Source organism: Larus michahellis, chromosome 19 (genome assembly GCF_964199755.1).
Source record: "Larus michahellis chromosome 19, bLarMic1.1, whole genome shotgun sequence".
Taxonomy (NCBI): Eukaryota; Metazoa; Chordata; class Aves; order Charadriiformes; family Laridae; genus Larus; species Larus michahellis.
In genome coordinates this window covers 7,792,957-7,819,639 of record NC_133914.1, presented here as the reverse complement: position 1 = coordinate 7,819,639, position 26,683 = coordinate 7,792,957, and the positions used below count along the sequence as shown (strand labels likewise).

At 46.0% G+C, this 26,683-nt stretch overlaps 1 protein-coding gene across 4 annotated transcripts; it reads left to right on the top strand.

Moving 5' to 3' along the window:
* The first annotated feature begins 5,623 nt into the window (after nt 1-5,623).
* CTPS1 (CTP synthase 1) lies at nt 5,624-26,683 on the top strand. 4 transcript variants are annotated; one of them, XM_074562819.1, is made up of 19 exons: nt 5,624-5,749; nt 6,077-6,250; nt 6,689-6,859; nt 7,616-7,716; nt 8,903-9,019; nt 10,430-10,513; nt 10,769-10,849; nt 13,374-13,525; nt 14,804-14,936; nt 16,409-16,497; nt 17,411-17,505; nt 18,073-18,135; nt 19,012-19,055; nt 19,983-20,079; nt 20,353-20,408; nt 20,493-20,589; nt 20,862-21,006; nt 23,344-23,434; nt 24,932-26,683. In XM_074562819.1, the coding sequence occupies exons 2-18, from the start codon at nt 6,085-6,087 to the stop codon at nt 23,426-23,428; spliced, it is 1,776 nt and encodes a 591-aa protein (XP_074418920.1). In that variant the 5' UTR covers nt 5,624-5,749; nt 6,077-6,084; the 3' UTR covers nt 23,429-23,434; nt 24,932-26,683. The 4 variants fall into 4 exon arrangements, with proteins under 4 accessions (XP_074418920.1, XP_074418921.1, XP_074418922.1 ...); XM_074562821.1 differs by having other exon boundaries at nt 5,633-5,749; nt 6,073-6,250; XM_074562820.1 differs by lacking the exon at nt 8,903-9,019.

Genomic DNA, 26,683 nt, shown 5'->3' with positions numbered 1-26,683 from the left:
AACTGAAATGAGGGAAACAAGATAATGCACGGCTGGCCAGTCTCATGAGTGAGGCTAAAGCCCCATCTCTTTGTGACTCCAGGCAGGGAGGACACAGGCTCACGGGTCACCAGCAGAGTCAGTAATGAAAACACAGACTTCTCACGCCCTTTTCATTGTAGATATCAAAAGAGTGTCCCAAAATGGCCAGACTCCTTGGCTCCACCTTACACAGGAGAAACTGAGGCAGAGAACTGCGACATGACCTCCCAGGAGTGAGGATGGAGAGCTGGTCTCAGCCCAGCACTCTGTCCAAAGGCAGCACAGGCTTCATCATACAGAGCTGAGAGCTTTAATCCCCCGCACACGATGCCTTCTGCATTTGCAAAACTACTTCTTCCTACCCACCCCCCTTTCTGGCGATGTGCTCCCCTTTCCTAGCCAGCCCTGTGCACTGCTCTCCTCTTGTTAGGTCACAGTCCTCTGACCAAAATGTTTCCTCCTGTGCATGGATGAGCCTCACAGCACCTCAGTGGGTCACTCCTTGCTTCCTAGGAAAAAGACTCTTCTTCACGAAGAAAAAGTAGATGGGAAGCGGCCTGAAGGTGAAGAAACCCTGCCTGAAGGAGTGAAGATCTAGCAGGAAGGATCACAATTCCTCGGTCCCAAACTCTGGGGCGGCGCCGCAGATCCTGACCCAGAAGGGCGCTGCCAAATGCCATCTAACCCGCAGGGCGCATGTGGTGCCCCAGGAGTTGGTCCCAGAGCAGCTCTGAGGTCCCCACGCACGTCACCACTGCCTGGCCGCGTCCCTTTGTTACGTCAGAAACTCTTTTACTGTTCAATTCCACCATCTAGTGGACATTTCTGGAGAAGACAGAGGGCAGCCATCCGCTGGGCAAGAGGAGAGGGCACAGAACTTGCAGGACACTACGCACCTTCCTCGTACAGCTCTTATTCCTACATCATTTTGCATCTTTTGTAAGATGTGCCCAAACCCCTTTGTTACTCAGGGTAAAAGATGTGTTTACTTTGCGTTGTGGTGAAAAGCTGATCAAGTTCAGAGCCAAAGTGTAGACCAGTAAAGTATTTGAACACTTTACACAAAGCTTGTATTAATTCTGTACATGGAAACCTAAAGGAGCCGTACAGAAGGCCTCATGTGAACGTCCTGCTATGTGGAAGTGGGGATAGACTCCAGTTGTAAAAAGAGATCTTCTTCCCAAATAAAATTATGTACAGCCTGCTTGCTGCTTGCCAGTGACTCCGCATCACCCCTGCTAAGTTTATGACAATGAAACATCAGGTGAAATCCAGTGGTCAGCACACAGTGGAAACCAAACAGCGAAGAGCTTCTCCAGTGTGTTCCAAGGCCTGGCTGACCACTGCGGCAGCTTTGATCCATGTTAGTGGGAACTGGTCAGGAGAAATTGAAAAACTGGGATTTTTATAGTCTTGTCTAGAGAAGAAAGAGCAGTGCCATAGCTCAGGTAGCACACAGCTCCACAAACCTTATGAGGAACGACTGAGGGAGCTGGGGATGTTTAGCCTGGAGAAGAGGAGGCTGAGGGGAGACCTTCTCACCCTCTACAACTACCTGAAAGGAGGTTGTAGAGAGATGGGGGCTGACCTCTTCTCCCTGGTGACAAGTGATAGGACGAGAGGAAACGGGTTCAAGTTACGTCAGGGGAGGTTTAGATTGGATATTAGGAAACATTTTTTCACTGAAAGCGTTATTAAACATTGGAATAGGCTGCCCAGGGAGGTGGTGGATTCACCACCCCTGGAGGTGTTTAAAAAAAGGGTAGATGGGGCACTTAGGGACATGGTTTAGAAGTGGCTTTTGTCAGGGCAGGTTAAAGGTTGGACTTGATGATCTTAAAGGTCCCTTCCAACCTCAGCAATTCTATGATTCTATGATTCTACTAAGAGAGAACTGCCACCTCCACCACTGAAGAATCCTCTTAATGGACATCTGGATCGCAGTAGGAACCATAGCATCACTGTTTCAGCAGCCACAGAGTAAAACTGAGAGTGGTGACTCTGGAGAAGGGCAGATGGCAATCACACTCGTGCCTTCATTTTTAGCTGCCTGCAATATTCTGTATTAAAAAACATCCAGTGATGGTTTCCACAGGTACTCAGAGGCAGAGATGTCCAGTGCACTTCAGCAGCACGTGCGACACACCGTATGTCAACAGGAGGCTTCGTGTGCTCCTCCAGGTGAAGGGTAGTGTTCAGATACGTTCTCCACTCTCTGCATAGCGTTTCAGGTTTCTCCTCGTGGTTTGCAGTACGTAGCGGTGTCGGTGCCAGCTGGATCTGTGTGAATTACTGCTTTCTGCAGACGTCGTTTGGTGTGCCCTGCACGGCACAGGGGAGAACAGAGGGGGTGGAGTAGCTGCCTCTCCTGCATGTCTGCTCGTGCTGTGTCAATGCTCATCCTGGTGCACGGCTGGGAGGTGCCAATGCCTTCCTGACTGGGAAGGTTCATTCGGGTAAATGTTTTGCAGTTTTCTGTGAAGTTCTCAAACTGCACGGCAGAGCAAAAAAAAAAAAAACAGACAAAAAAAAAAGACTAGAAACTTTTATAAACTGCAATAACGGAAAGCAGTAGGGATTTATGCAAAAGAAAAGGGCGTTTGCTTTTGTCAGACTCACCCCAGGTATTATATGAAGCTCTTTGGGACAGAGGAGAGCAGGCTCTGGCTCAGGCAGGGCAGGTGGCAGAGTGCTGGGGTGACAGCCAGCTGCTTCGGCTTAGGCCAGAGAGGACAGGGAGCAAGTGTCCAGCCTGTCCCTGCTGATTCCAGCCTTCTCCTGCAAAGCCCTCTGCTGCCACCAAGGGATAGGTCGGGGTGGGTGGGGATGGTGCCAGGGGTGTCCTCACCCACACTGTTGCCATTCGGGGCACGTGGAGGGCATCTGGAGTAAACGGTGAGAAGAGTATGAACTCAAACCCACCCTGCATGATATGACTGAGACAGATGTTAAACGTCAATACCAGAGGTGTGTGGCGATATGCAATACCGATGACAATAAATAGGTTTTCTGTGCAGTGCTGCCCAGTGGTGGGGTGGCAGTGAGCCCACATAGCTGCCAGACTCTTCACAGGGTCTCAGCCAAGCTCCTGGCTCTCCCACCACTGCCAGAAACACTCCAGTGCAGGGCCATCTTCAGCTGCTTCTTGCAGCAGTCACAGTGAAGAAGAGTCACTGGCCTGAATCGATATCCCATTCTCAAAATCTTGTTGCAATAGGTCACATTTTCATCTTCAGGAGTGCCCATGCTAAGAGGAGGCTACAAAAGTCCTGACTGCAGTAACTGTATTCATCCTTACTAGAGAAGCAGACGCTTCTTGGGTGTCAGCCATCCCCTCTCGGGGCAGCCTCTGAGAGCTGCACGCCTCTCCACTGCCTGCAAGAGTATAAACGCCTAGCTCAGGGGAACACGTCTGTGCTGTAGGCACTGAATACCATGTCAGGCACGTGTAATTCCATCTGCGCTTGCTTGTTCTTTTGAAACGCAGGTTTGTTTCCATACTTGCAAACGCAGCCCTGCTCATCACACACTACCCAGGAACTGCTGCGTGGTATCGCCTCGGCAGATGGGGCTTCCTCTTCTCAGGTGGAACTAGGGCCAAGAAATATGGCAAAGTCATAGTCGAAACGCCCTGTTTCGGCAGCAAGATCTCAGAACGCAGGGCAACAGTGTGATTCAGGTTAGTGGACATCCAGCTCCCACCTGAAGGCCTAAGATAATTTGTTCTGCATGGGGCTTAAATGGTGATCATTATTAGTGAATGCAGACATAGAGGCTGCAAAGGCATAGCCACAGTGAAAACGCGGAACACTCACACCACCTCCAGCACCGTGGAGAAGCCCTTGGAAATGGCAAGGAGAACACTGTGAGGTACACACAAAGTGGTGACCTTACGGACACCACCACCTCGCATCAACCCCTGCGACACGTCTGCCAAGGTATCCCTTTGTGGGACACCCCCTCTCTCAGCACACTAAGCCGACGTCAATGTCCGTGCACCAAAGGAGGGCACACATTGCCAACGTGCGACATTTTGTGCTAACGGGGCAAATAAAACTCCGTCACCTGCTTAAAATTGTACATGCGCATTTGTCATCTTCATCTGATAATTATCATTTATACTCTTTGCGTGGATTTATGAGGGCCCGCAGAAGCAGGTTCGACAGGCCTCCTTCCGCCAGCAGATCAGGGCTTGCATTTTGCAGATATTATGATTAGGCAAAATCTACTATTCTGTGGAATTTTAAGGCAATAAAAGAAAAAAAATGTAAACCCAATGATGAACAAAATGAATTTCTTAAGAAAAGCCCTCACTTGAAAAAAAAAAAGTTAAATGTACCTTTCAGAGAAAATACAAATCACAATACCTGTAATCGGGATTATAATACAATGTAATAATTAAAAAATATATTAATATAGAAGTATAGGAATATATTATATAACACTTTATTACTGTTCTAATCATGATTAATATTATATACATGTAATATAATAATAAGCATTTCCCTGCATCAATGGGCACCTAAACCATAAGGAAGCCCCAGTAATACATTAACGTTCACCAGAACTATGCCAGTCCTCTGAGCAATGCTTTCCAGTTTATTTGTTCCGCTGTGAATCAAATCCTGTTAAATAAACAGAGCGGATCCATTTAATCTCATTTCACATTTCTGAAAGGAAAATACTCACAATCTGTATTTTCCTGAGAGCTGAGAACAAGATGTTATAAGGGCAAAACTTACTAAGGGTGAAACACCACTGCTTTTGCCTCACTTCTCTAAAAAGTTGATGTAATTTTGCATAACTTGAGACATTAGTGATGTGACTTTTCTGGGTCACCGTTATTCCACACCATTTAATGTTCACAATAGCTCCCACTGAGTGTAGTTATCTCTTAAGCACCACTGGATATCTGACCCCTGGGGCCTCAGTCAGGCACTGAGGAAATGGTTTATGTGTCTAAACGGGGATGCCGACATTTAGCTTACACACACCTCTGAAAGAAAGGGCTTGTCTTCAGCCTCAAAGCAGTTGCCACAGGCAGATGTCTTCTGCCCCACTCATGAAATGGGACAAGCGGGGACACCTAGACCCAGCCCTGGAACAGCTCATCCTCCCCGTGCCTTACCGGGATGTGCCACCGGACACTCACAGCCAGCGCACATCACCGCTCTTTCCTCAAAAAGGGCGCGGGAGACTCATATTCTTCTCACTTATGAGCCACTTGCATAACAGAAGGAAGCAAGAGGAGCTCTTCACGGAGAAACGAAGCAGCACTAACCGCGTTTTCCGACGGCGCGGCCCGAAGGGAGGCCGAATCCTCCTCCTGACAGGGCCAACCCGCCCTCCCACCCCCGGCCTGGCCTCTGCCGTTCCTCTCCGGCCACCTCCAGGTCCCCCGGGCCATGACCGAGGACGCGGGGCTGCGGGTCCTCCCGGAGCCGCTCCCCCCGCACCCAGCAGGGTCCCTGAGGGACGGAGGAAACGAACCCGCCGAGCCCGGACCCCGCCGCTGCCATGCGCGCGCGAGGCGCCGAGGGCGGGGGTTACCGGGGCCACGCCCCTCGGGAGCGCGGGAGGGCCCCCTCCCTGCGCATGCGCAACCGCCCCTCGGCGCCTGCGCCCCGCCGCGCGCCGGCCTCATGCGCTGCCCCGCCGAGCCGGCCGGCAGCAGCGCAGCGCGCGCGCCGCGACCCTCGCCCTCCGCGCGCCGCCCCGGCGGGCACAGGTGAGGGGCGGGGGACGGCACCGTGCGGGCAGGCGCGGGGGGCACCACGCGGAGGGGACGGGTGGGGGCCGCGGCTAGGGCGGGAATTGCTGGGTGGGGGGAGAGGGGGCACCGGCCCTCACGGACAGGGAGGGAATGGCGGGGCGGGGGGTGGTCGCTGGCAAGGAGGGAGTGGCGGGGGAGGCTGCTGACAGGGGGGTCGCTGATAATAATGGCGGGGGGGGTCGCTGACAGGAATGGCGGGGGCCTGGGGCTCCTCCAGGCAGCGGGTCTGTCCCCGCCTGCCCGGGGCAGAGCCCTCGCTGAGGCGCTGTCGGTGTCAGGCAGCGAGGCAGATGAAGTATATCCTGGTCACCGGTGGGGTGATTTCGGGCATCGGCAAGGGGATCATCGCCAGCAGCATCGGCACCATCCTCAAGTCCTGCGGGCTGCATGTCACCTCCATCAAGATCGACCCCTACATCAACATCGATGCTGGCACCTTCTCCCCGTACGAGCACGGTGAGTGGCGCCGTGGGGCTGAGCTGTCGGCGAGTGGCCCTGAGCTGGGTACCGGCGGCTTCCAGATGGGTGCCGGGGCTGGCTTTGCTTGGGAGGAATCATCTTTGCATGGGGGAAGAGTTTGTGTCTGGTCCTGCGTGTGGGACCCGCAGGCTGAGCCTGTCAGTGGCTCTGGGGCTGATTGTGCCACCAGCAAACAGCAGAGATGTGCTCTCTGGGCTTCTGTCATTGCTGCCTCGTTGAGGGGTTCAGTCCTCAATGTAGGAGTCCCCTTTGTTATATCAGACTTTTCATTTTATTAGCCACTCCTAAACTTAATGCAGCAATCAAAGAAGGTGTTTCCTTACATTCTAGCTGTCACAGGCAAAACCAACAGATTGCTGATGTGGACTGTTTCCCCTTGACATGTGCGCTTGTACCTTTTCCCGTGTGCCGCAGGGGAGGTGTTTGTGCTAGATGATGGAGGGGAAGTGGATCTGGACCTTGGTAACTATGAGCGCTTCCTCGATATCCGACTCACCAAAGACAACAATTTGACAACTGGGAAGATCTACCAGTATGTCATCAACAAGGAGAGGAAGGGAGACTATCTTGGCAAAACTGTCCAAGGTGACGTGAAGTTTAATTCATGATGCTTAGAAATGTAGTCTATATTTCTGTCCTGGTTGCATCTTAACTTGAGGTCTTTGTTATGCACAATCCTTGTGATGTTTTTTGTTTGTTTTTTAAAAGGGGAAGTAGGAGATGCACCAGTGCAGGTGTAGTGGCGCGTGCCGTACTGAGTCAGGTTCAAGCCTCAAGGCTTTCCAGTACTCAGCAATATACTGCCTATTGTTTGGACTGTATGCCGGACTTGGGTCCGACTGTCTAACGTAGCCAATACAGACTTCAGACTAATACCCCTGTGGATTATTTGTTAGCTGGTTAAAATGGTTATTTATTTTGATAACTGTCATGTCAGTAGAAAACCCAAAGGATCTTTGAGGATCAGATCAGTCCGTTCCCTTTCTAAGCATCCGCCATAGCTGGTTTGGATAAGGACTTTTGCAGACAGTTTAAAACCGAGTGACTGTCTCTGCTTAGAGGAGAGAACTGTTTGTACTTGAATCTTCCAGCTTAAAGGAAACATTGCTTACATGTGTTTAAATTGAGGCAGGATTACATTTCTTGCCAAGGCACTTCTCTTGAAAATCACAGCCAAGAATAATCACTTCAAAAATGCATACTTCTTTAAAGACACAAATCATTGCTCAAGTCATATGGGGAACTCTGGCTAGTTATTTTCAATAATTTGCTCTGTAATGAGTTAGAGGGAGAAAAGTGCATGGGTTGTGGCTTTAACCCTTCCCTGGGTTTCTTTTTCAGTTGTTCCCCACATCACAGATGCGATACAAGAATGGGTAATGAGGCAGGCACGAATTCCTGTAGATGAAGATGGCATTGAACCCCAAGTTTGTGTCATTGAGGTTTGTAGCTCTTAAAATAAATAAGTAAAATGGTTTTGCTTCTTCTATGGAGTAAATGGAACTATATGCATATTTTGCACTGTAAAAGTTTCTTACAGAAATGTTCAGCTTTGCATGTTGTTCAGTTGGTTAAAAATCCCCCTTGCTAGCCTCCCTTATTCAGTTTAATCTCTTGAATGGTCTGTGAAACCAAACAGAGAAAGACTTTGGGTTTAGACAGTTACATTTTTGAGATGCTTTGTTCTCTAGCGTAATGTGAATGAATGAATTTTTGGCCAAAATCTGAGCTAATCATGCTGTGCCCTCTTCTTCCTTGGTGGGTAGAGGGAGGGTGGGTAAATCACCCTCTGGAAGCAGTTGTCTTTCCTCCTTAGCAGTAAAGGGAGCTTTGGAGTGGCTAGTTCACCTAGAGAAGTGAACGGCATAAGTTAGTGGTGACGAACCCGTTTGGTTTCCCATGTGTTGTATGGGATGTCCTGCTGGCAGAGGAGACAGAGTAGGGTGAAGGCTCTGAGGTGGTGCTGCTGAGCTGGCTGGCAGGGTATGCAGGAGAAAGGGAGCTTGTCAGAGTGCCCGGGTCATGGTGACTTAGGACTCTCCCTGCAGCTTGAGTGCCAATTTCTGTTCCAGGATTTACAGGCCTGGATCCTGAAGTACCTAGGAGGCACTGTCTGACAACGCACGGGAGTCTGTCACTGCTCCAAAGAATGCCTTGTGTCTCTGTTCCTGCACGTGTCCAAAACCACTCTATATAGTTTCTAAAACTTAACAGAAATTTTGCTTCTCTGTTCCTGCCTGTGTCCAAAACCACTCTATATAAACAGAAATTTTGCTTCTCAGTGCCCCCTAATGTTTGTAAATGATAATTTTAACACCTAAATCTTTTCCCTGAAGAGAGAATAGAGACAAAGCTAATGTCCCTGGAGAGGTGCTGCCCATATGAGAAGCTGGTTTTCTTGTGGCTTTTTTAAAATAACAGTTGGAGTATATTGGATTCTGTGGAAGTAGTACAAGCAGGTAAATCCTGCTTTTCATCTTGGTGTTGATGATTCTTTAGGGAATCATAGGGAGGTGCTGGGGAGATGTTTTAACGCCCTTTTATGTATGTTTTAGTATGGTTTAGCGTACCAATTCAGTAGATGATGTTTTGGTACTAACTTTAATTCTAAATGTCTGTCTTTCTTAGCTTGGTGGGACGGTAGGTGATATTGAAAGCATGCCTTTCATTGAAGCTTTCCGCCAGTTCCAGTTCAAGGCCAAAAGAGAGAATTTTTGTAACATTCATGTCAGTCTAGTTCCCCAGGTAAGGACCTAAAATGTTGTGGTCAGGGGCTTCCTCAATCCAAAAGTTGCTTTCTAAATCTGCATTTCTGAAATGCTATATCTATAGGCACTGTTATATTTATATATTTCTATATGTAGAAACTTGTGGAAGAAATGCAGAGAATATATGGTTACATATTTAAAAAGGTTCGCGAGAAGTGAGCAGAAACTTTTCAAAGTGTGTAAATGTGTAATAAATAGTTGGGAGCTGTAGAAAATACAGTTTTGCATCTTTAACTGCTGTTTTTCTTCATGGAATTGTCTCCTAGCTTTTGCAGGTAAACTTGCTTTCTAGGGCTTAAAACTTTCGGTTTCCCTTCATTTGCATAGCCTTTTATTTCTGCAAAGGTAATATACACTTCAGTGATATAGACAGACTTCACAGCCATTTGGACTTATTAATAAGATCATATTCCAAGCTCTTCCCGGAGTTCTTTAATATTTCTGTTGCTATGTGTGCCCCCCAAGTTTACGATAGCTGTAGTTTATTAAATAGGTTGGGTTATTTTTGTAACATAACTTTCAAAACATAATACTCTGTTTTGAAACATAATCTGTTGGGTTTTTTTTCTCCTTAGACAATATTTTTAATGTGTGTTCTGATCTTTAACAGTGATTTCATAGACTCTCACATCTGCTTGCTATGTAAGCCATAACAATCTGAGTGGCAGTTGCCCTTTGGTTCAGAGATTCAATTAAGAAAAGGTATTATGAAGCGGTGCTATGATAAGAATCAGTTAATTAGGAATCACAAAGAAAAACAAAATGTCATTGTGTGCCAAGTGGATGAGGTGAACTCCAATTAATGCCAGATCCATATGAAGGTGTTTTATGCCATATAATGCCTGATATAACCTCATCTGTATTATCTGCTCTGGTTTTGAAGACAGTTTACAGTCTTCACCAAACAAAAACCTCTATTGCAGGAGTCACTGCTGAAGAAAATTCTTACGTAGTTGTGTTAACAATACTAGACAGCATGAGTGTTCCTTGTCTCTGAAATGGGTTTGACAGAGCAACTTGATAGAGCTACTGGAGCGCAGATCAATCTTTGTTCTCTTTCTTTCTTTACCTTTCTGTCCAGACCAGGAGAAAAAAATTAGAAATTTTTTAGGTATTTGCAGGGAGCAGTGAATAAATACCTTAGTATCTCTGTTTTCTCCCTCACTATTATGCTTACCTACTTTGTACAGACTTGAACTCTAGTTTCTTTCAATATTTGAAATTGAAATGATAGCGTACAGGGTTATTTAGAGTTCATGTTAATTGTCTGAGAACTGGGTCAAAGTTTTTACAAGACGAATAGGGTGGAGGGTCCCACTTAGCCTGATGAATCATTGCTACATACGATCATAATTTGATATACCAACTTCTGCTTTTCTCTGACCAGCCAAGCTCTACAGGAGAGCAGAAGACTAAACCCACCCAAAACAGTGTTCGTGAACTCAGAGGTCTTGGTCTCTCACCAGATCTGGTAAGGTTTGCTGCATGGCTTTGAAATTAAAAATACAGTACTGGCACGTTACAACAACATCCTAGTCTAAATAATGCTTAGGTTGAGAGCTCTTCTATATCGGTAATAAACAAGTACAAGTAACAGAGTTAGTTTGTTGGGTTTTTTTTCCCAAGTCACAGAGACTGCAGAAAGACAGCTTTTATAGAGGTTTGTTATATGAATGTCTGAGTACTTCTGTTTTGCTTCACAACCTTGATGTTGCTGTTCTGTTAGATTGTTTGCAGGTGCTCCACTCCACTGGATACCTCAGTAAAAGAAAAGATTTCCATGTTCTGTCATGTTGAACCAGAACAGGTAAAAATTGCTGTCTGCACTTCCTTGCAATAAATATTCTATTCTGTTTGTCAAATGCTAAGTGGAGTTTTATCTGAGCAGAGTGTTTTTGTGTTTTAGCTGTGTCTGTTGTTAGCTGCATAATTCATTTGCTGCTTTGTCTTCCCTACATTCCTTACACATGTAACCATTACAAAAATTGTCCTTTTTATGCCAGCAGCCAGCTTTTCTTATAAGGTAGTTAGCGTAGGCTTAGAGAAAGAATTCTATGGAATCCAAGGTATTTTCTGAATAGCTGTTTTTGACCTTAGTTCTCCTTCCGCATTCCTTCTGTGCATACAGAAGAATGAGGTTTTTCAGTATTCAGAGGCCAAAGAGTACTTGCCCAAAATTAGGTTTAAAGGATACATGAGTGTATTTCATACGCTGCTCTTTTGATATTATTCTTCTGCCCAAGATTGCATGAGGAGACATTGCACAGAAAAGTTGAAATGGGATTTGAGAGAAGCGTTGCTTCACTTGAATGTTATGTGATATGCAAAAATTCCATGTTAGCATGATTCTTCTTGTACTGAGACTACTCTGCATAGCATAGGCTGAGGTAGACCTTGGAAAATTATCAAACTGTCTGTAGGCTAAATACTAGCACTTGCCAATCCAGCTGTAGCTTGAAACATTTTGTCTTTTTGTGAAAGACACAGTATCTCTTCGCAATTCCAGGCTCTGTCAAGTCATTTTTATTAGTTTCTCATCCAGTGAGATGAAAGCGAGCCTCGTGGTTTCAAGTATTGCATTCAGAATTAGCTGACAATAATATTGATGTGTCAGCAGTACAGCATCTACCTCTTGTTGGCCAGGAATTGAAAGTAAGTTGGCACTTTCCAGGAAGTTTAATGCAATTTTACATAGTTGTTTCTCTGACTGCAGTTGCACTTGAATTGAGAAGTAAATGCTATTGACTGTGAAGGAAGAAAATTTGCAGCCTAGGGGGTTTTACTGGTGCAGTGTTAAACTCTGCTTTCATTTGAGTTGGGAGAAATGAGGATTTAAAAATAGTTATGCCAGTATATTTTTGATCCTTAAAGTACAGTCTCATTCTTGATGGGCAGGTGACAGTTGTCCAGAGCCATCTTTCCTTTTCTGCAGAAGCTAGAACCATTGACATAAATATTCCTCATTGGCCTAAGTACTCTTTACTCATAATTCTTTGCTTGACCTGGACAGGCTGGAGAGTTGGGTGGAGAGAAACCTTATGAAATTCAATAAGCGCAAGTGTAGGATGCTGCACCTGGGGAGGAATAACCCCATGCACCGGTACAGGTTGGGGGTGACCTGCTGGAGAGCAGCTCTGTGGAAAGAGACCTGGGAGTCCTGGTGGACAACAGGACGACCCTGAGCCAGCAACGTGCCCTTGAGGCCAAGCAGGCCAATGGCATCCTGGGGTGCATCAAGAAGAGTGTGGCCAGCAGGTGGAGGGAGGTCATCCTCCCCCTCTGCTCTGCCCTGGGGAGGCCACAGCTGGAGTGCTGGGTCCAGTTCTGGGCTCCCTGGGTCAAGAAGGACAGGGAACTGCTGGAGAGGGGACAGCAAAGGGCTACCATGATGATCAGGGGACTGGAACATCTCTCTTATGAGGAAAGGCTGAGGGTTTTGGGTCTTTTTAGTCTGGAAAAAAGGTGGTTGAGGGGGGATCTTATCAATGCTTGTAAATACTGAAAGGGTGGGTGTCAGGAGGATGGGGCCAGGCTCTTTTCAGTGGTGCCCAGCGACAGGACAAGAGGTAACAGGCACAAGCATAGGAACATACGAAGTTCCATCGAAACGTGAGGAGGAACTTCTTTCCTGAGAGGGTGGCGGAGCCCTGGCACAGGCTGCCCAGAGAGGTGGGGGAGTCTCCGTCTCTGGAGACATTCCAAACCTGCCTGGAGGCGTTCCTGTGCCACCTGCTGTGGGTGACCCTGCTCTGGCAGGGGGTTGGACGGGATGATCTCCAGAGGTCCCTTCCCACCCCTGCCAGTCTGGGATTCTGTGATAATTGTTTAATCCTAAATTAGGTGAAGGACCCCCTGTAAAACTTATCGCTGTATTAAGATCACAGATTTCCCTGGGCTTTAATCAAACTGGAAGCCCTGGTTAAGAATGACAGTGGTGGGGAATGGGGAAGCGGGGCTTGTGGGCAGTTTAGCTGGGATTAACAAAAAGGCTGTATCACAGAAGTCTCTTTGAAGTGTTCTTTGAACTTTGCTGTGTGCTCGCATAACTTGCATAGCAGCTGACTTTCTCACTGCTAGGTTATCGTGTTATAGCCATTCCCAAGGAGCTCCAGCGAGCAGTAATACCTGGGAAGTATTGAAGGATGACCTTTTCAAGTATATGGAAACTAGTATTTAGCTATTCATACGCTGTTATCAACAGATGTTATTTCCTGGAAGTTTAGCTGGTCATACGGTTGTCTGCTAGAGATAGAAGCTCTCTGAATATCTGTCTAAAAATAATTGCAGAAGCACTTAGATGTGTTTTAATGACATTCATATTTTATGAACAGGTCATCTGTGTTCATGATGTCTCTTCCATCTACCGGGTTCCTCTGTTGTTAGAGGAGCAGGGAGTTGTTGACTACTTCAGACACAGGCTTGACCTTCCTATTGAGAGGCAGCCCAGGAGGATGCTCATGAAGTGGAAGGAAATGGCTGACAGGTGAGCTGGGCTGCTGGGCGTAGTTTGAGTTGAGACTCCAGATTAGTTTCTCTTCTTGGTCGTTGGTTATTAGGTGATGAGTGTTACTTCATGTTCCTCGAGTGTTCTTAATGTGCTCAATTTTTTTCTTTTTTTTTTTTTTTTTTTTTACTACAAATATGTATTTTCTTCCTAGATGTTTAACTGTTTGGGGAAAAAAAAATTCTTCAGCATAAGAATCCTGTAAGATAATGTTACTGAGTTCCTTGTCTTGTGTTGGTCAAGTACTGTCTATGTCAAAACAAGTTTGAGGTAATTAAAAGGTGGACAGCTCTGCCCTCCCTTTTTATACAAAAAGACCCAGTGATATTACAAAGTGTTGAAATCCTTTTGTAGGCATATGTAGGAGTCATCAGGGGTGTCAATAAAAATCTGTCTTTGGAGTATGCTTTAAAGCAAGTGGAACAACTGTTTCGTAACTGTTCTGTCTGAGACTCCTAGAACACGGTGTTGTTTTTTTTTCCTTGTGGGGAATGGACTCTGTGTTCATGGGGAAATTGTGAATTGAGTCTTTTCAGTCGGCATTCAGGCCCTTTCTGAAGCCTTAAGTATGTTTGTCCTTACAAGAAATGAATTTTCAAAATCTAGATGTTTCCCTTTATTTATATGCCTGACACAGGCCACCACTGCCAATAACATTTTCTTTTCATGGGGAAAGCCCTCAATAACCATCTTGGTTGAAGGTAACTTAGCATTTCTGAAAAAAACTTGAAATAATTTCTTAGCTGTAGCCAAGAATGCTGCCGGGTGCTGGGGGTTGAAAGTGTGGGCAGTACAACCGTAGGACTCTAGAACTCCTTTCTGTATTTCTAGCTGCTGAAGTGAACTCAGTCAGAAGCAGCGTGGGAAGATGCTGTACAGTATAAACACATGCGGAGTTGTGCTTTGATCCTTGGTCCTAATAGTTTACTGCAGACTTTGAGTCTAATACAGCTTCCTGAAAAGACAGTTTGGATCTACTCAAAATGGCTTTTCTGCATAAGGAGAGATGAGTTAATTTATACATGGTTTTCTGCAACTCTCTTTCTCAGACATTTTTTTTTTCTTTCCTCTAATCTTGCTTTGATGTTTAAAGTCCTAATTATTATAAAAGGTTGTCTCCTCCAAAGTCATCATCTCTCTGACTTTCAAGAGCCCAACTGTTTACGTTACTTGAAAAACCAAATAGAATGTAAGTGATTCTTGCCCCCATTTCCTGTTAATGATGAAATAAGCCTTTTGTGTTTTGTTTTTGTTTAGGTATGACCGTCTCCTTGAAACATGTTCCATCGCGCTTGTTGGCAAATACACCAAGTTTTCAGATTCCTACGCATCTGTCATTAAAGCACTGGAGCATTCTGCACTGGCTATCAACCACAAACTTGACATTAAGGTAGGGGTGAGTGCGTGGGGGGGGGGGGGGGGGGGGGGGAAATTAAAAAAAAAATCCCCCCCCGACTCCTTCCACTTACAGCGCTACCCATCTTAATTAAGTTTTGCACAAACGCATAGACAGTAAGGGAGAGTTGATTCAGCCAGTGAACTTTAAAATTGTCCTTGGATTATAGCATCAAAACATCTGTTGTCAGGCATAAAACAGCTTCAAAGCAAACCAGCCTTTCATCCTGTAAGATATACAAGGTGTCTGTATAATTGATGGGAACTCTTCAGTGCTCAGTGTTGCGTGCTGAACTGTGGTAGAGCCTTAGATATATTTGAAGAAGGCACGGTTTGCTTTAACTTCTCTGACAGTTGTTGGACGTGATCCTTTTTTTCGGGTTGTTGCTGTTATCCTTGTGGTACTCACAGGTTTTATGATGTTTCTGCATCAGGCTTTATTAAGGTTTTAATGCTGGTTTGGCTACAAAGGGGCTGTTAAGGGTCTTGGTGGTAGCTAGATGCTCTGACTGTGTGAAATATCTATAAGTTGTCAGAAATTTTACTTACGTTTAAGTATACTTTTTAAATGTCCAGTGGTTTCATGATGTCAGTGAGTCATGGAAGTAGGTGCTTGGTTTACAACAGCACTGTTCTACGTTTGGGTTACCTTTCAACTCACAAAATCAGTGGAGAGAAAAGAAGAAAAACAAGTAAGACTGGTGAAGGGTAAACCCTGCTCATGCATCGATGGGTAGTTCCTGATACAGCTGTATTTGTATGGTTCAGAAGGGGAACGGGTTCTGTGAGCGCTGTGCATGGAGATCTTATGTTGGGTTAAAAAACTGTTTAGCAGTATTCCAAGCTTGGGGGAAAAAAAATAAAAAGACAAAAATGGTTGTTCCGAAGGGTTAGCAAACTGCCAGAACATTCCGAAGTTCAGAGATACCAGGATACTGGAGATGAGAAACTGGAAAATTTGCAGGTTTTTTCCATATGTAGCATTGGTCATAACATCCTTTAATTACAATAGCCTGTGTGTCACCATATCCCGTTTGTTCTTCAGTCCGTCTTGAAGGTTAAGTGGTGCATATTTGATGAGAAAGGGATTCAGTTTTTTCTTGCTGTGTGGGTCGTTGTTTCTGCATAGCCTTGTGTTCCCATCTTGCTGTGCTCCAGTAAGACTTCATTCCCATTTAATGAGTTTGGGTCTCGTGGACTTCACGTATGTCACAGCAAAGCTGCAGAGAGGGGAACATAGGAAAAACATGGGTTCTGTTTGTGAATCTGTAGTATGATGGTGGGGGAAAGCAGTTTTGCTGACTAGCAGACAGGAAATCAGCCCAGAAAAAACAGAAGCATATCCAGTAGGAAGCAATTCCAGAGCTATCCAGGAGGAATGATGATATTTTCATTTAATGAGAATTATGCGGACCCTGCACACTCTTGTGGCAGTATCTCATCATCCTTTTTTGGATTTCTTCACAGTATATTGACTCTGCTGACTTGGAGCCAGATACTCTGCAGGAAGAACCTGTCCGATACCATGAAGCATGGCAGAAGCTGTGTGGTGCTGAGTAAGACACTTACACTCTGGCCGTGTCTTTGGAGCATGTCTGATAAACTTGCTGCTGTTGACAGTTTTGGAATTATGAGCCTCCCTGGAGACTGTTTTCTTAGCACTGTAGTAGCACACCCTGACATTGCCCCAAATATCTCTCCATGAAACAGGATAAGATGTAAAGTGGAGAGTTGTTAAATAAGTGAGGGAGATTGTGAAAGGCAGCAATAGGGAAGAGGATCGTGCAGATGAGGATGTGCACAGGCTTAGTGGGGAAACAGGGTGAGAGGAAATAAGGGGAAAGGATAGGTACTGGCAACGGCTATTAAAGCCAAAGAGAGAGGATGGAAGGTGTAAAAGTTCTTCAGGAAGAAAGTGTGAGAAGGGGAAAAAGTGTTAGGATGCAGAAGAGTGCCAAGAGTTAGCCCAGGAAACAAGAACAAGTGGGGCTTGTTAGCCCTCGGGGAAGCAGGCTTTGGCTGGTACCAGGAGAATGAAGAACCTCCTGCAGAATTTGCTGTCCTTGTGCCTGTGGTTTGGAGAACCTGACACTGCAGCCAGCGGCTTCCTCAGCACGGGCCTGGCTGGGTGATAAATTTGCAAACATGATTGTTGCAGAGCATGCGGGTCATGCGATGTGTACGATTCTAGTATTGTAACCTGCATTGTATTTGGGATTTCTTGGGAAGGTAAAATGTGCTTTTATAAAATGTTTCCCTGAAAATTCTGTGACATTTTATGTGACGGCTCATGTGAAGTTATATGGAAACTGTGCTGCAGACAGGCCTTGCCACATAGGGCACTCTAAAGCCCTTTTCAGGAGCGACGTCTTGCAAGCTCAAGATTTTGTGGGAGAGAGGTGGTGTGTTTTTGGGGGGAAACCATGCTGGTGAGCCCTGTGTGAATGGAATCTTTTCATCCTCATGCAGTGGAGTTCTGGTTCCTGGTGGATTTGGTGTTCGAGGGACAGAAGGCAAAATTCAAGCTATTTCCTGGGCAAGAAAACAGAAAAAACCCTTCTTAGGTGAGAAACGTGTTTTCATCCATAAAAAGAAATAAAGAAAAGAATAACAGCCAAACTGGCCTGCAGTGAGAGCTTTAGTGATTCTCATTAGTATCTGGAATGTACAATTTTGAAGAGAATTGGCTGAGAAAGACAATGATCTATGCTCAGCTTAACTGGGTAACACAGCTGTCATCTGTGGTTAGCTCTGAAGTGGTCAGGGTTGGCTGGGATGTGATGACATCTCTATAATGAGGGGATAGCAGTCTCAGAGGAAGTTTCAGAGGAGACTGTGGTGGTCTTGGCATGAAGAAATATGTGACTGCATTTAAATGAAACGGACGTGGTGAGAGACTGGAAATGTGTGGGCAGAGTGGATGGGGAGGGGAGGTGTGGAGTAAAACTTGTCAGAACTACTTGGTGCAGAGTGAACAGAGCCCTAAATCCAAGTCAAAGGTCTGTCTCATGCAGGTTTTCCTCTGACTTGGGATGGCACTGTGAAGGTGTGTGCGCTTTGTGATATGGGCTCAGTTGTCCTGTGGGCTCATGTCATATCCTGACATCTGTGTTCTGCCTTTCCTTCTGCAGGAGTTTGTTTGGGAATGCAGTTAGCAGTTGTGGAGTTTGCGCGCAGTGTTCTTGGTTGGCAAGGTAATTGCACAAAACCCTTCCTGGGTTTTGGTCATTTCTTTGATTGCTTGAGTAATACCTATGACTTTCTAAATACCTGTAACTTTTAATTTTTCATTGGTAGGTAGATTTCATTTTTTTTTCTAGGTGTGTAGAATTCCCTTTGCTAATTCAAAGGAAAAAGAACAATTCCCTTATCCTATTCAAATAAAAATCAATGGAGTAAGACATGCATGTAATGACAGAAAACTTTCTGTGGCTTAGAGTGAGGTTCAGCTCCTGAAGAAAACACCTAAGTGGAGCTGTGCCTATGTGTGCTGGACATCCTAAATTCCCATTATAGCCAGTAGGAATAAAGACCAGAAAGCAATGCAGCGCCCATGCCGTTGCACCTACTTCAGTGGGTTGAATTGCTTTCTGGGCTCCACTGCTTGTATTGACGAGGTCCCTGTTGTCAAAACTCCCTTTACAGAGTGCTAAATTTAGTTTCTCAGCCTGATTCCAAGTCTCGCTAGTAGCGAAGGTAGGGGAAAACGTGTTTCTCAGAGTACTTCTGCTCCCTTCCCCCTCCTTGGCTTTATTTATTTATTCTAAGCTGTCGAATGTGTGCTTTTCTTGAATGATCCTCGCTTTCACCACTCATTGCACTAGACTGGTTGCCCTAAGATTGCAACCTCCAGGCAGCCTCAGAAATTCGAATCAAGCAAAGCTGGCAGAGTCCTGTTTCTGCTGCCGGGGGCTGAGCTGGCAGCTCTGTGCGAGTGGCTCGGCACGCCTGAGGTTGCCGCTCGCCAGAAGCGCGGGGACGAGGCGCAGCTGTGCCTGGGGGAGATCCTGTAAATGCATGTCATGCTGTGAGGAACTTTGTGTTTCTAATTGATGAACCTAACGTTGCAGATGCGAACTCGACAGAATTTGACCCCAAAACCGCTCATCCAGTGGTGAGTTTATTGTGACTTGCTTCTAATATCCTTACTGTGCTAGGCTTCTCCGCACATGCCTGTTAGTACATTTAATAGTTTTAATTATTATGTCTTGTGGCTTTTAAGCCTGTCTTCCATCATTTACTAATGTGAAAAGCAAATGTCTTTGCCTAGTTAATGTATGGCAGTTGCTGCTTCCTAGAAGATTGCAGTGCGTACTATATAGTTGAAGACTAATATTTTTATATTTTCATTTTTAATCACACTTTTTCATAAAGCAAGGTGTTTTCTAAGAGGTAAAACGTTCTTAAAGGGCGGTTTGAAAGCTTAACTGATTTCACAGAGTAAGTGTTAAAGATTTGGTGGTATCCAAGTTCCACTGCATAACTATTTGGTTATGATCTCAGAAATTAACATAGACAGGCATGGATTCCTTGAAACATTGTGGACGGAATTCTGAACCTGCGTTTCTCATACTGCAGGCTCCATGTGCCTTGTCCAGGGTCCACTGTAATGATTGGCTTCTGCTATAATTTAAAGTGCTACTCAAAAGGGAAGAGTTTCAAAAAAAACCAGCTTATGAAGTTATGTATCAAAGTAGAAGTGATTCTGATTTGTTTTTTTTTCTGTAAATTTGATTTGTTTAACATTTAGTTCAGTAAATAGCACAGTATTAGTGTGTGGCTTTGACTGAGACCATTTCCTATGCAAAAGTTTCCTGAATACCTGCAAACATTCCGTATGTCCTGCACAGCCTTTACTAGAATGACTCTGCGAAGTAATCTATTCTTTTGGGTCTACCGTGCCAAGCCCCAGTGTTCCGTGGGGTGATTTGCTTGTTTTCTGTATGGATGTTGTTTTTTTCCCCCCTTTAACGTTTCAGAGTCTGCCCCGGGCTGTTATTCCTCCCTCATCCTCTCCTCCCTCTCCGAATGCTTTCTGCAGGTCATAGACATGCCAGAACATAATCCTGGGCAAATGGGCGGAACCATGAGGCTTGGCAAGAGAAGAACGCTCTTCCAAACCAAGAATTCAATCATGAGTAAGGCATTTCTTACCTCTTTTGGAAGTGTTTCGTGGGAACGATGTGCATGTATAGTGGGTATGGGGAAGGGAGACCTGGGAGTGTTAGAGCATCCTCGAATGGTCAATATTTGCAGGCTTTGTTCTGGTAGTGAAGTGGAGATCAATGAATTTGGTCCCCCGAGAAGTGGCAGATTCTCATGGATGCTATTCATATGAACTTGTTAAAACTTGCCAAACTCGTGTGGACTGTTTGACATTTGCTCCAAGAAATGTCTTCCTTTTGGTGCAGGGAAGCTGTATGGAGATCATGATTTCTTGGAAGAGAGACATAGACACAGATTTGAGGTAAAAATGCTGTTGTAGGTGTCGAGCTTTTCTGTGCAATCCAAAGACAAGAGATCATGAGTTTTCTTGCTTCTGGTCTTCTAGGTCAATCCAGAATTGAAAAAGTGTTTTGAAGAGCAAGGTTTGAAGTTTGTAGGCCAGGATGAGGAGGGAGAGCGAATGGAAGTGGTTGAGTTGGAAGGTGAGTACTTAAGCAATTAGTTTGTGGGTGTAGGTATTTACAAGGGAAAGTGTTTGGAGGGTAATTGAGGAGGTTTTTGTGTGACCAGGCCAGGCTCTCTCAGAATTACACTAAAAAAAGAATCCCGTGTGGCTGTCCGGTTAGGGACAAAAGGCAGAATAGAAACGACACCTCTTCCCCATCATCAGGCTTCAGTGCGATCAGTGCTTTAACTGCAGTTCAGCCGCAGGCTTCAGAGACTTCTCATCAATATTTTCTGTTCTTTCTCTTAGAGCATCCTTTCTTCGTTGGTGTTCAGTATCATCCTGAATTCCTCTCCAGACCAATTAAGCCATCTCCCCCATACTTCGGCCTCCTCTTGGCGTCTGCAGGAAGACTCACACATTATCTACAAAAGGGCTGCAGGCTCTCACCCAGGTAGGTTGAAGGAAGACACCGGTCAGAACTCTCCTGGGGCAGTGCTTCTTGCTACAGGATAAACTGGAGAATCCTACTGGCATAGAGTTACTGCGAGGTAACCAGGGGGTGTTTGCAGCACTTCTTCTTTCCACTCTTTCTTTGAAGCCTCTTGTCTTACATTTTCAGACTGATTGTAGTCCCATAGAGCTGCCCTGCAGGGAGGTCCCGAATTCAGGGAGCGTAACTGCAGTCTTGTGGCAGTCAGAGGTGTTTGAGGAAACTGCAGCTGGGCCTGCCCGTTTGGGTGATTGGAGACCTCGTGGGGTATTCCCCGTGATCCTTGTACAAGTCCTAGGTACAGGCTGGTCCTTAAGAAACTTGTTCGTGTTGCTGGTTTAAGGAATGGGCCCTGGTGGTTGCAGCTTCGTTTTTTTGTTCTGCTGACTTAAGCTTTCTTTTTTCTCAGCTTGCAAAGAAACTTATGTTTTGAGTAGACTTAATGGCACGTTTACTTCCTGCTCCCTAATGCTCTGCAGTTCTGCTCAGCAGATGTGGGAATACGCAACAAGTAAACATCATTTTGGTGGTGACCCATTTTCCTCCTTATAGAAGAGAACACAGAGGATTTGCTTGTGTAGCTGGAGTGCTAACATGCACTAAACAAAAAACCCCAAACTAAATGCAGAAGAGAAATAACACTGAATGTATTAAACTAAATCAATGCAAAAAGGGAAGTATTGGCCTTTCTGGGTCGAGCTGCAATGCAGCCGCACTGCAGGAATTCGTGTTGCTGTCTGGACAACGGCTGTCACTTGTGCTCTGGCTGATCCGCTCTGAAGGGAGTTTCTGTGTGGAGATGCCTCCTTTCAATGCTTCCAAGTGTTGAGGGATATTTTAATTTCCTGCTTTTGTACACTTGAGTTTGAAATGGCTTCTCACACCAGAGGAGCTGAAGTTTCCTCTGTACTGCAGCATCTTAAGTCAGTATTACCTGCTGTTGGAGTCTTCTGTGATTGTGGTCACAAATTGTTTCATGGTTAGCATATAATCTAAAAATACTGGTGGCAGTTACAGGCCAGCCTGTACTCCCGCTTATTCCTGTGCCCTTGTAACTCTTATCACGTTTTCAGGTAAGTCTCCTCATTGCACCCTCGTGAGGTTTGCAGGTGCCACCAAATAGCGGGGAACGGACTACGCACTTGAGGATGGGATCGCTGTTTGGGGGGACTGGGCTGGAGCAGTGGGCCAGCAGGGACCAGATGAGGTTTCGCAAAGACAAACGCAGAGTCCTGCATCGAGGAATCCCTTGCAGTAACGCAGGCTGGGGACTGAGCAGCTGGGGATCAGCTCTGCTGACGGGGTCTTGGGAAACAGCAAACTGAACATCAGCCAGCAGTGTGCGCTGGCAGCAAAGGAAGGACGAGCAGCATCCTTGGCTGAATGAGTAAAAGCACAGACGGGAGATGGAGAGAAGCGATTATCTCTCTTCACTTTGACATTTGTTAGACCGCACCTAGAATATTCTGTGTGGTTTGGGGTCACCCAGTACAAGTAAAACACCAATAAATTGGAGAGAATTTAGTTGAGGGCTACTAAGGCGGTCAGGAGGTTGGAGTACTTGCCCGGTGAGGAGAGGCCAAAGGAGCTGGGCTTGTTCAGCCTGGAGAAGGGAGGGTTTTACGGGGGACTAAGAGCAGCCTGCCAGCACCTACACAAACATTAGCAAGAAGGTGAAAACAGGATCTTTACAGAAGTGCATGGTGGGAGGATGAGACACAATGGATATGAGTTGAAATAAGAGAGGTTCTGACAGGATATAAGGAAATTCTTGTTCACCATTAGATCAGTCACGCATTGGTGCAAGTTCCCCAGAAAGGCTGCGCAGTCTCTGTCCTCGGAGGATTTCAGAATGCGACTGGATAAAGGCCTGAGCAGCCGTGTCTGACCTGATAGCTGTCCCTGCGCTGTAGCTGTCCTGAGCTCCCTTCCGATCTGAATTGTGCTGTGAAGCTGAAAAAGCTGTTTAATGGATTAAAGGCAATCAGCTGTTACTGGGAAGCTGAATTAGAATGGCTTATGGGTGGTTAACCAGTCTCCTGTTCCCTGTTTAATGAATTTCATTTAGAATAACTTTGCCTTATAAAATGCCTATTATATCTGTAATATTTTTAAATCATGAACCTTAAAATTGATGATGACTCAGCCCTATTTCCAAAGGGACAGCTATGCAAGGAATTTTGTGTGCTCGGCTTTTCAGCCTCAGCTAGCAGTACTTACTACCAAACCCCGCTAATTCCTGATGCAAATCTAGGTCGAATAAAGCTCCATAAACCAAAATCTTTCTGAATTCTGCAGGGACACCTACAGCGATAGAAGTGGCAGCAGCTCGCCCGACTTGGAGATAACGGAGCTGAAGTTTCCATCAGTAAATCATGACTGATTCCTGGTAACTTTTAATAACCTCAACCTCGTGGAAAAAATTTCTTGCCTGGTCTTTCCTCCTGGCGTCTGAATGTTTCGCATCGCTTGGTAGAAACTGGCACACTATGAAAAGTGCTGGTGCTCACGCACGTGTTCCAGCTGTGCTGAGGGATGCACAGTACCTCGTGTCTGTGTAACAGATGTGGGCGGGTATTTCCTCAGCAAATTGACACATAATAAAGTATAAAAACAGATGCAGGAGTTTGAGATTAAATTCAAATAAAGAAACAAAGCACAAATATAGCACACGTTCCTGAAAATGGAGGCAAAGCTGAGCAAGGGGGTACTGGATTTAGAAAGTTTAGTATTTTGGGAGCGTTCTCTTTCCTTTGCCAAGTAACATTTTTGAAATAGCCATTCTCCCCCATTTCTCGAAACTTCAAGTTTCTCTCTCAAACCAGTGGACTTGGGCTCTGAATTGCAGCAGCTGCTGCAGATGTTGCTTGGATGTCAAAATTGGTTGTGTATAATCCAGTGTTTGGGGGCAGGGACGCTAAACCCTAGCGTTCAAACTCCACCGGCAAAAAAGGTAGACTTAATTTTTCAGTGAGCTCTCCCTTTGTGCGGGAGGTCATTGGGGATGTAGGGCGTTTTCCCGCTGCTCTGGCTGGTTTTGTGTGGCGGTTTTGGAGAAGTTAAGCAGCGTTTGTGCACACACATGTCGAGTGAGAGCAGGGGTTTATTGCTGAATGCCAGGGGACCAGGGATGTCCGATCCTTCCTCCCTCCCCGTTTCCTTCGTGTAACACACGCTTCCAAAATTAAGTGCAGGGTGAAAACGAGGGTTAGCCCGAGTCTGGCACAGAAGTACTGGCCCATCCCTGGCTACGGGACTGGGCCTTTGCGGCGCTGAAGGCAGCTGGGGTCACTGGGCGTTGGGTTGTTGCAGAGCTGGTACGGCAGCAAACTAAAAGCCTCTCTGTAAATTTTTATCCTCCTGAAGATATCCTGAAACTTTGGCTCGCTGACAGTATCCGCTGTGCTCCTTAATGTGACAAGTCTGGGTGCTGTGAGGCTTAAGGGCTGTCCCCAAATGAAGCCGTAGGCAAAGTGACACTGGCACGCGTGGTGTGTCCCCTGGCCGGCCGGCTGGTGCATGTCTCAGCTCAACTCTCTTAATAGCCACAGCGTAATGAAGATTTTCCTTTGGTACCAGCCATGGGCGGTGCTGGGAGGGCACGTAGTTAACTCTCAGCTGAACAGTGCTCACTCCCTAGCATTTATTTAAACACCGACTTCTAGAACGAGCTTGCCCTCTCAGGGCTGTGATACGCTGGTCTTAACGTTGCCACCGTGCCCCTATAAAACTAATAGACATCTCTTGTGCTGGGAAGTGTTGGCAGGTCCCCCGTGTTGTGTTTGTCCGGGGTGACGTGTGTAAGAGGCTCCAGTGTGCTGCGCAATCCCAGCCTCTTGCTCTCCACTGTCAGTAACTCCTGCCCCTTTTCTTTCTCTTTCTCCAGATGTGTCTTCGCTGAAGAGAAGAGTCTTCATTAGATTTTCCAGGCACTCTTACAGCAATAGCTCGAACACTGTCAGCTTTGGGCTTTCTTAAGTTATGGTTTTATTATTTTCGTTATGAAATCATGTCCCTTTATTTCCTCAGCTCTTCTGCCCTTTGTTTATTTTCTGTGTAGACTCTGGTTATTTCTGGGGGAGAGCTCATCACGCCTCTAGACTTTCTTCCATTTAGCACCGTCTTGGAGATAAAAAGCAAATTTGGGTTTGGGATTTGATGTGTTGGGGAGAATCCAGTTGCACGCTTCCTTTCTAGCACATGGTAACGCTGGCATGAGTTTAGATCTTGGGCACTGGCAGTTGAGTTGCTTTCTCCCCCCTTTCTGCTCCCGCAGCAGCCTTTATTGCTTATTGGTGAAACGATGGGGGTGACACTCGACTTTGGGGGCTCGCTCAGTGGTTGAGCTGTGCTGTGCTGCAGAGGATGGGCCTGTTCAGCTTTATGCAGTCATTGTGTTTTGGGTTTGGTTTTTTTTTTTTTTGGGGGGGGGGGGAGAATTTTCTGTTTTGTTTTTTTCAGTAATATTTAAAAACTTGTGGCACTGGGGGTCTTGGTGCATTCATTGCCGGCAATGAACTTTTAACCAGGAAAATCATCCTGGAATAGAGTCAATCTGGAACATGATCAGCTCTAACTGTGATACGTCACTCTGCAGGGATGTGATGAGCTTGGATCATGGCAGGGGGAAGAAAAAAAGTGGGGAGGGGGAAAAAAAAAAAAAACAAAAAAACCCCCAAAACTGTCAGGAGAGCCCATCGTTGCCTGAACTGAGGCAGAACTGTCAGCCCTTTCCATGCCAGTGTTTGCTGGTGCTGCTTCTTGGGCTGGGAAATCTCAACTCCTTGCATCAAGGGGAGGTACAGAGAAGAAAGTGAACTACTTCCAGACGCTGCCTTTAACCGCTCCCGTCGGGATCGGCCTTGGACTGAACAGTTCATGGTGCTTCTTTTCGTTGGTTGCAAGTGGAGCCTTCTGTTGCCTTTTTCTGTCTGGCGGAGCCGCGTGTCCCGCACCTGATGCAATACCAAGAGCTGTCTCCACGGGGAGGGCCGTGGGGATTTGCCGACGCCATTACTCCATTACTCAGTCCCGGCCGTAGGTGTAGGTGTAGATGTTTGCTGTCCTGCGCTGGCGAGCTCAGCTTTCCAATCCTTTTTTTTTATTTCCCCCCCCCGCCTTTTGCGTTTTTGGTCTTTTGGTAATTTAGAAGAAAGGAAGAAAGCGTCTCGGTTGTCCGAAGCGTCGTATGTTCAGAACTCTTCAGTTGGTTAACGTTTGGAGAAAGCTGCATGGCTGGAGCCTGGCTGAGTCCTAACTCCTGTGGTGTCTGATGCCAAACTTAATTAAACACTGCCCTGTCTCATCTTAAGTGATCTTTCCTACAGCCCCTCTTGCTTTATTCCTCAATTACTTTACATATACCCGGGAAAGCTGCTTTTAGCCCGGAAAGCTTTGAGCATTCTTCCTGTGTGCCAATTGCAACGGTGCTGGGGAAACGATCAGCCCCGTGGAGATGCGCTCTGTTCCGAACAAACACCGGCCGGGCCGCGGCCGGACCTCTAGCAGTGTGAGATCATCCTTGTCTGTAGCACAACTTTGTTTTCTTTCTCCTGAAATGTTTTTGTTTTGGCCAAAACTGTGCAACTGACTTGGTCATTAAATGCTTATTTGTAATAAAATGAATAACTAGCCGAGG

Excerpts from the sequence above, each read along its gene's own strand:
- CTPS1 (XM_074562819.1), top strand. The coding sequence starts at position 6,085 with ATGAAGTATATCCTGGTCACCGGTGGGGTGATTTCGGGCATCGGCAAG. Across the intron at positions 9,020-10,429 it reads ATGTCAGTCTAGTTCCCCAG|CCAAGCTCTACAGGAGAGCA; the intron begins GTAAGGACCTAA and ends TTCTCTGACCAG. Across the intron at positions 10,514-10,768 it reads TTGGTCTCTCACCAGATCTG|ATTGTTTGCAGGTGCTCCAC; the intron begins GTAAGGTTTGCT and ends CTGTTCTGTTAG.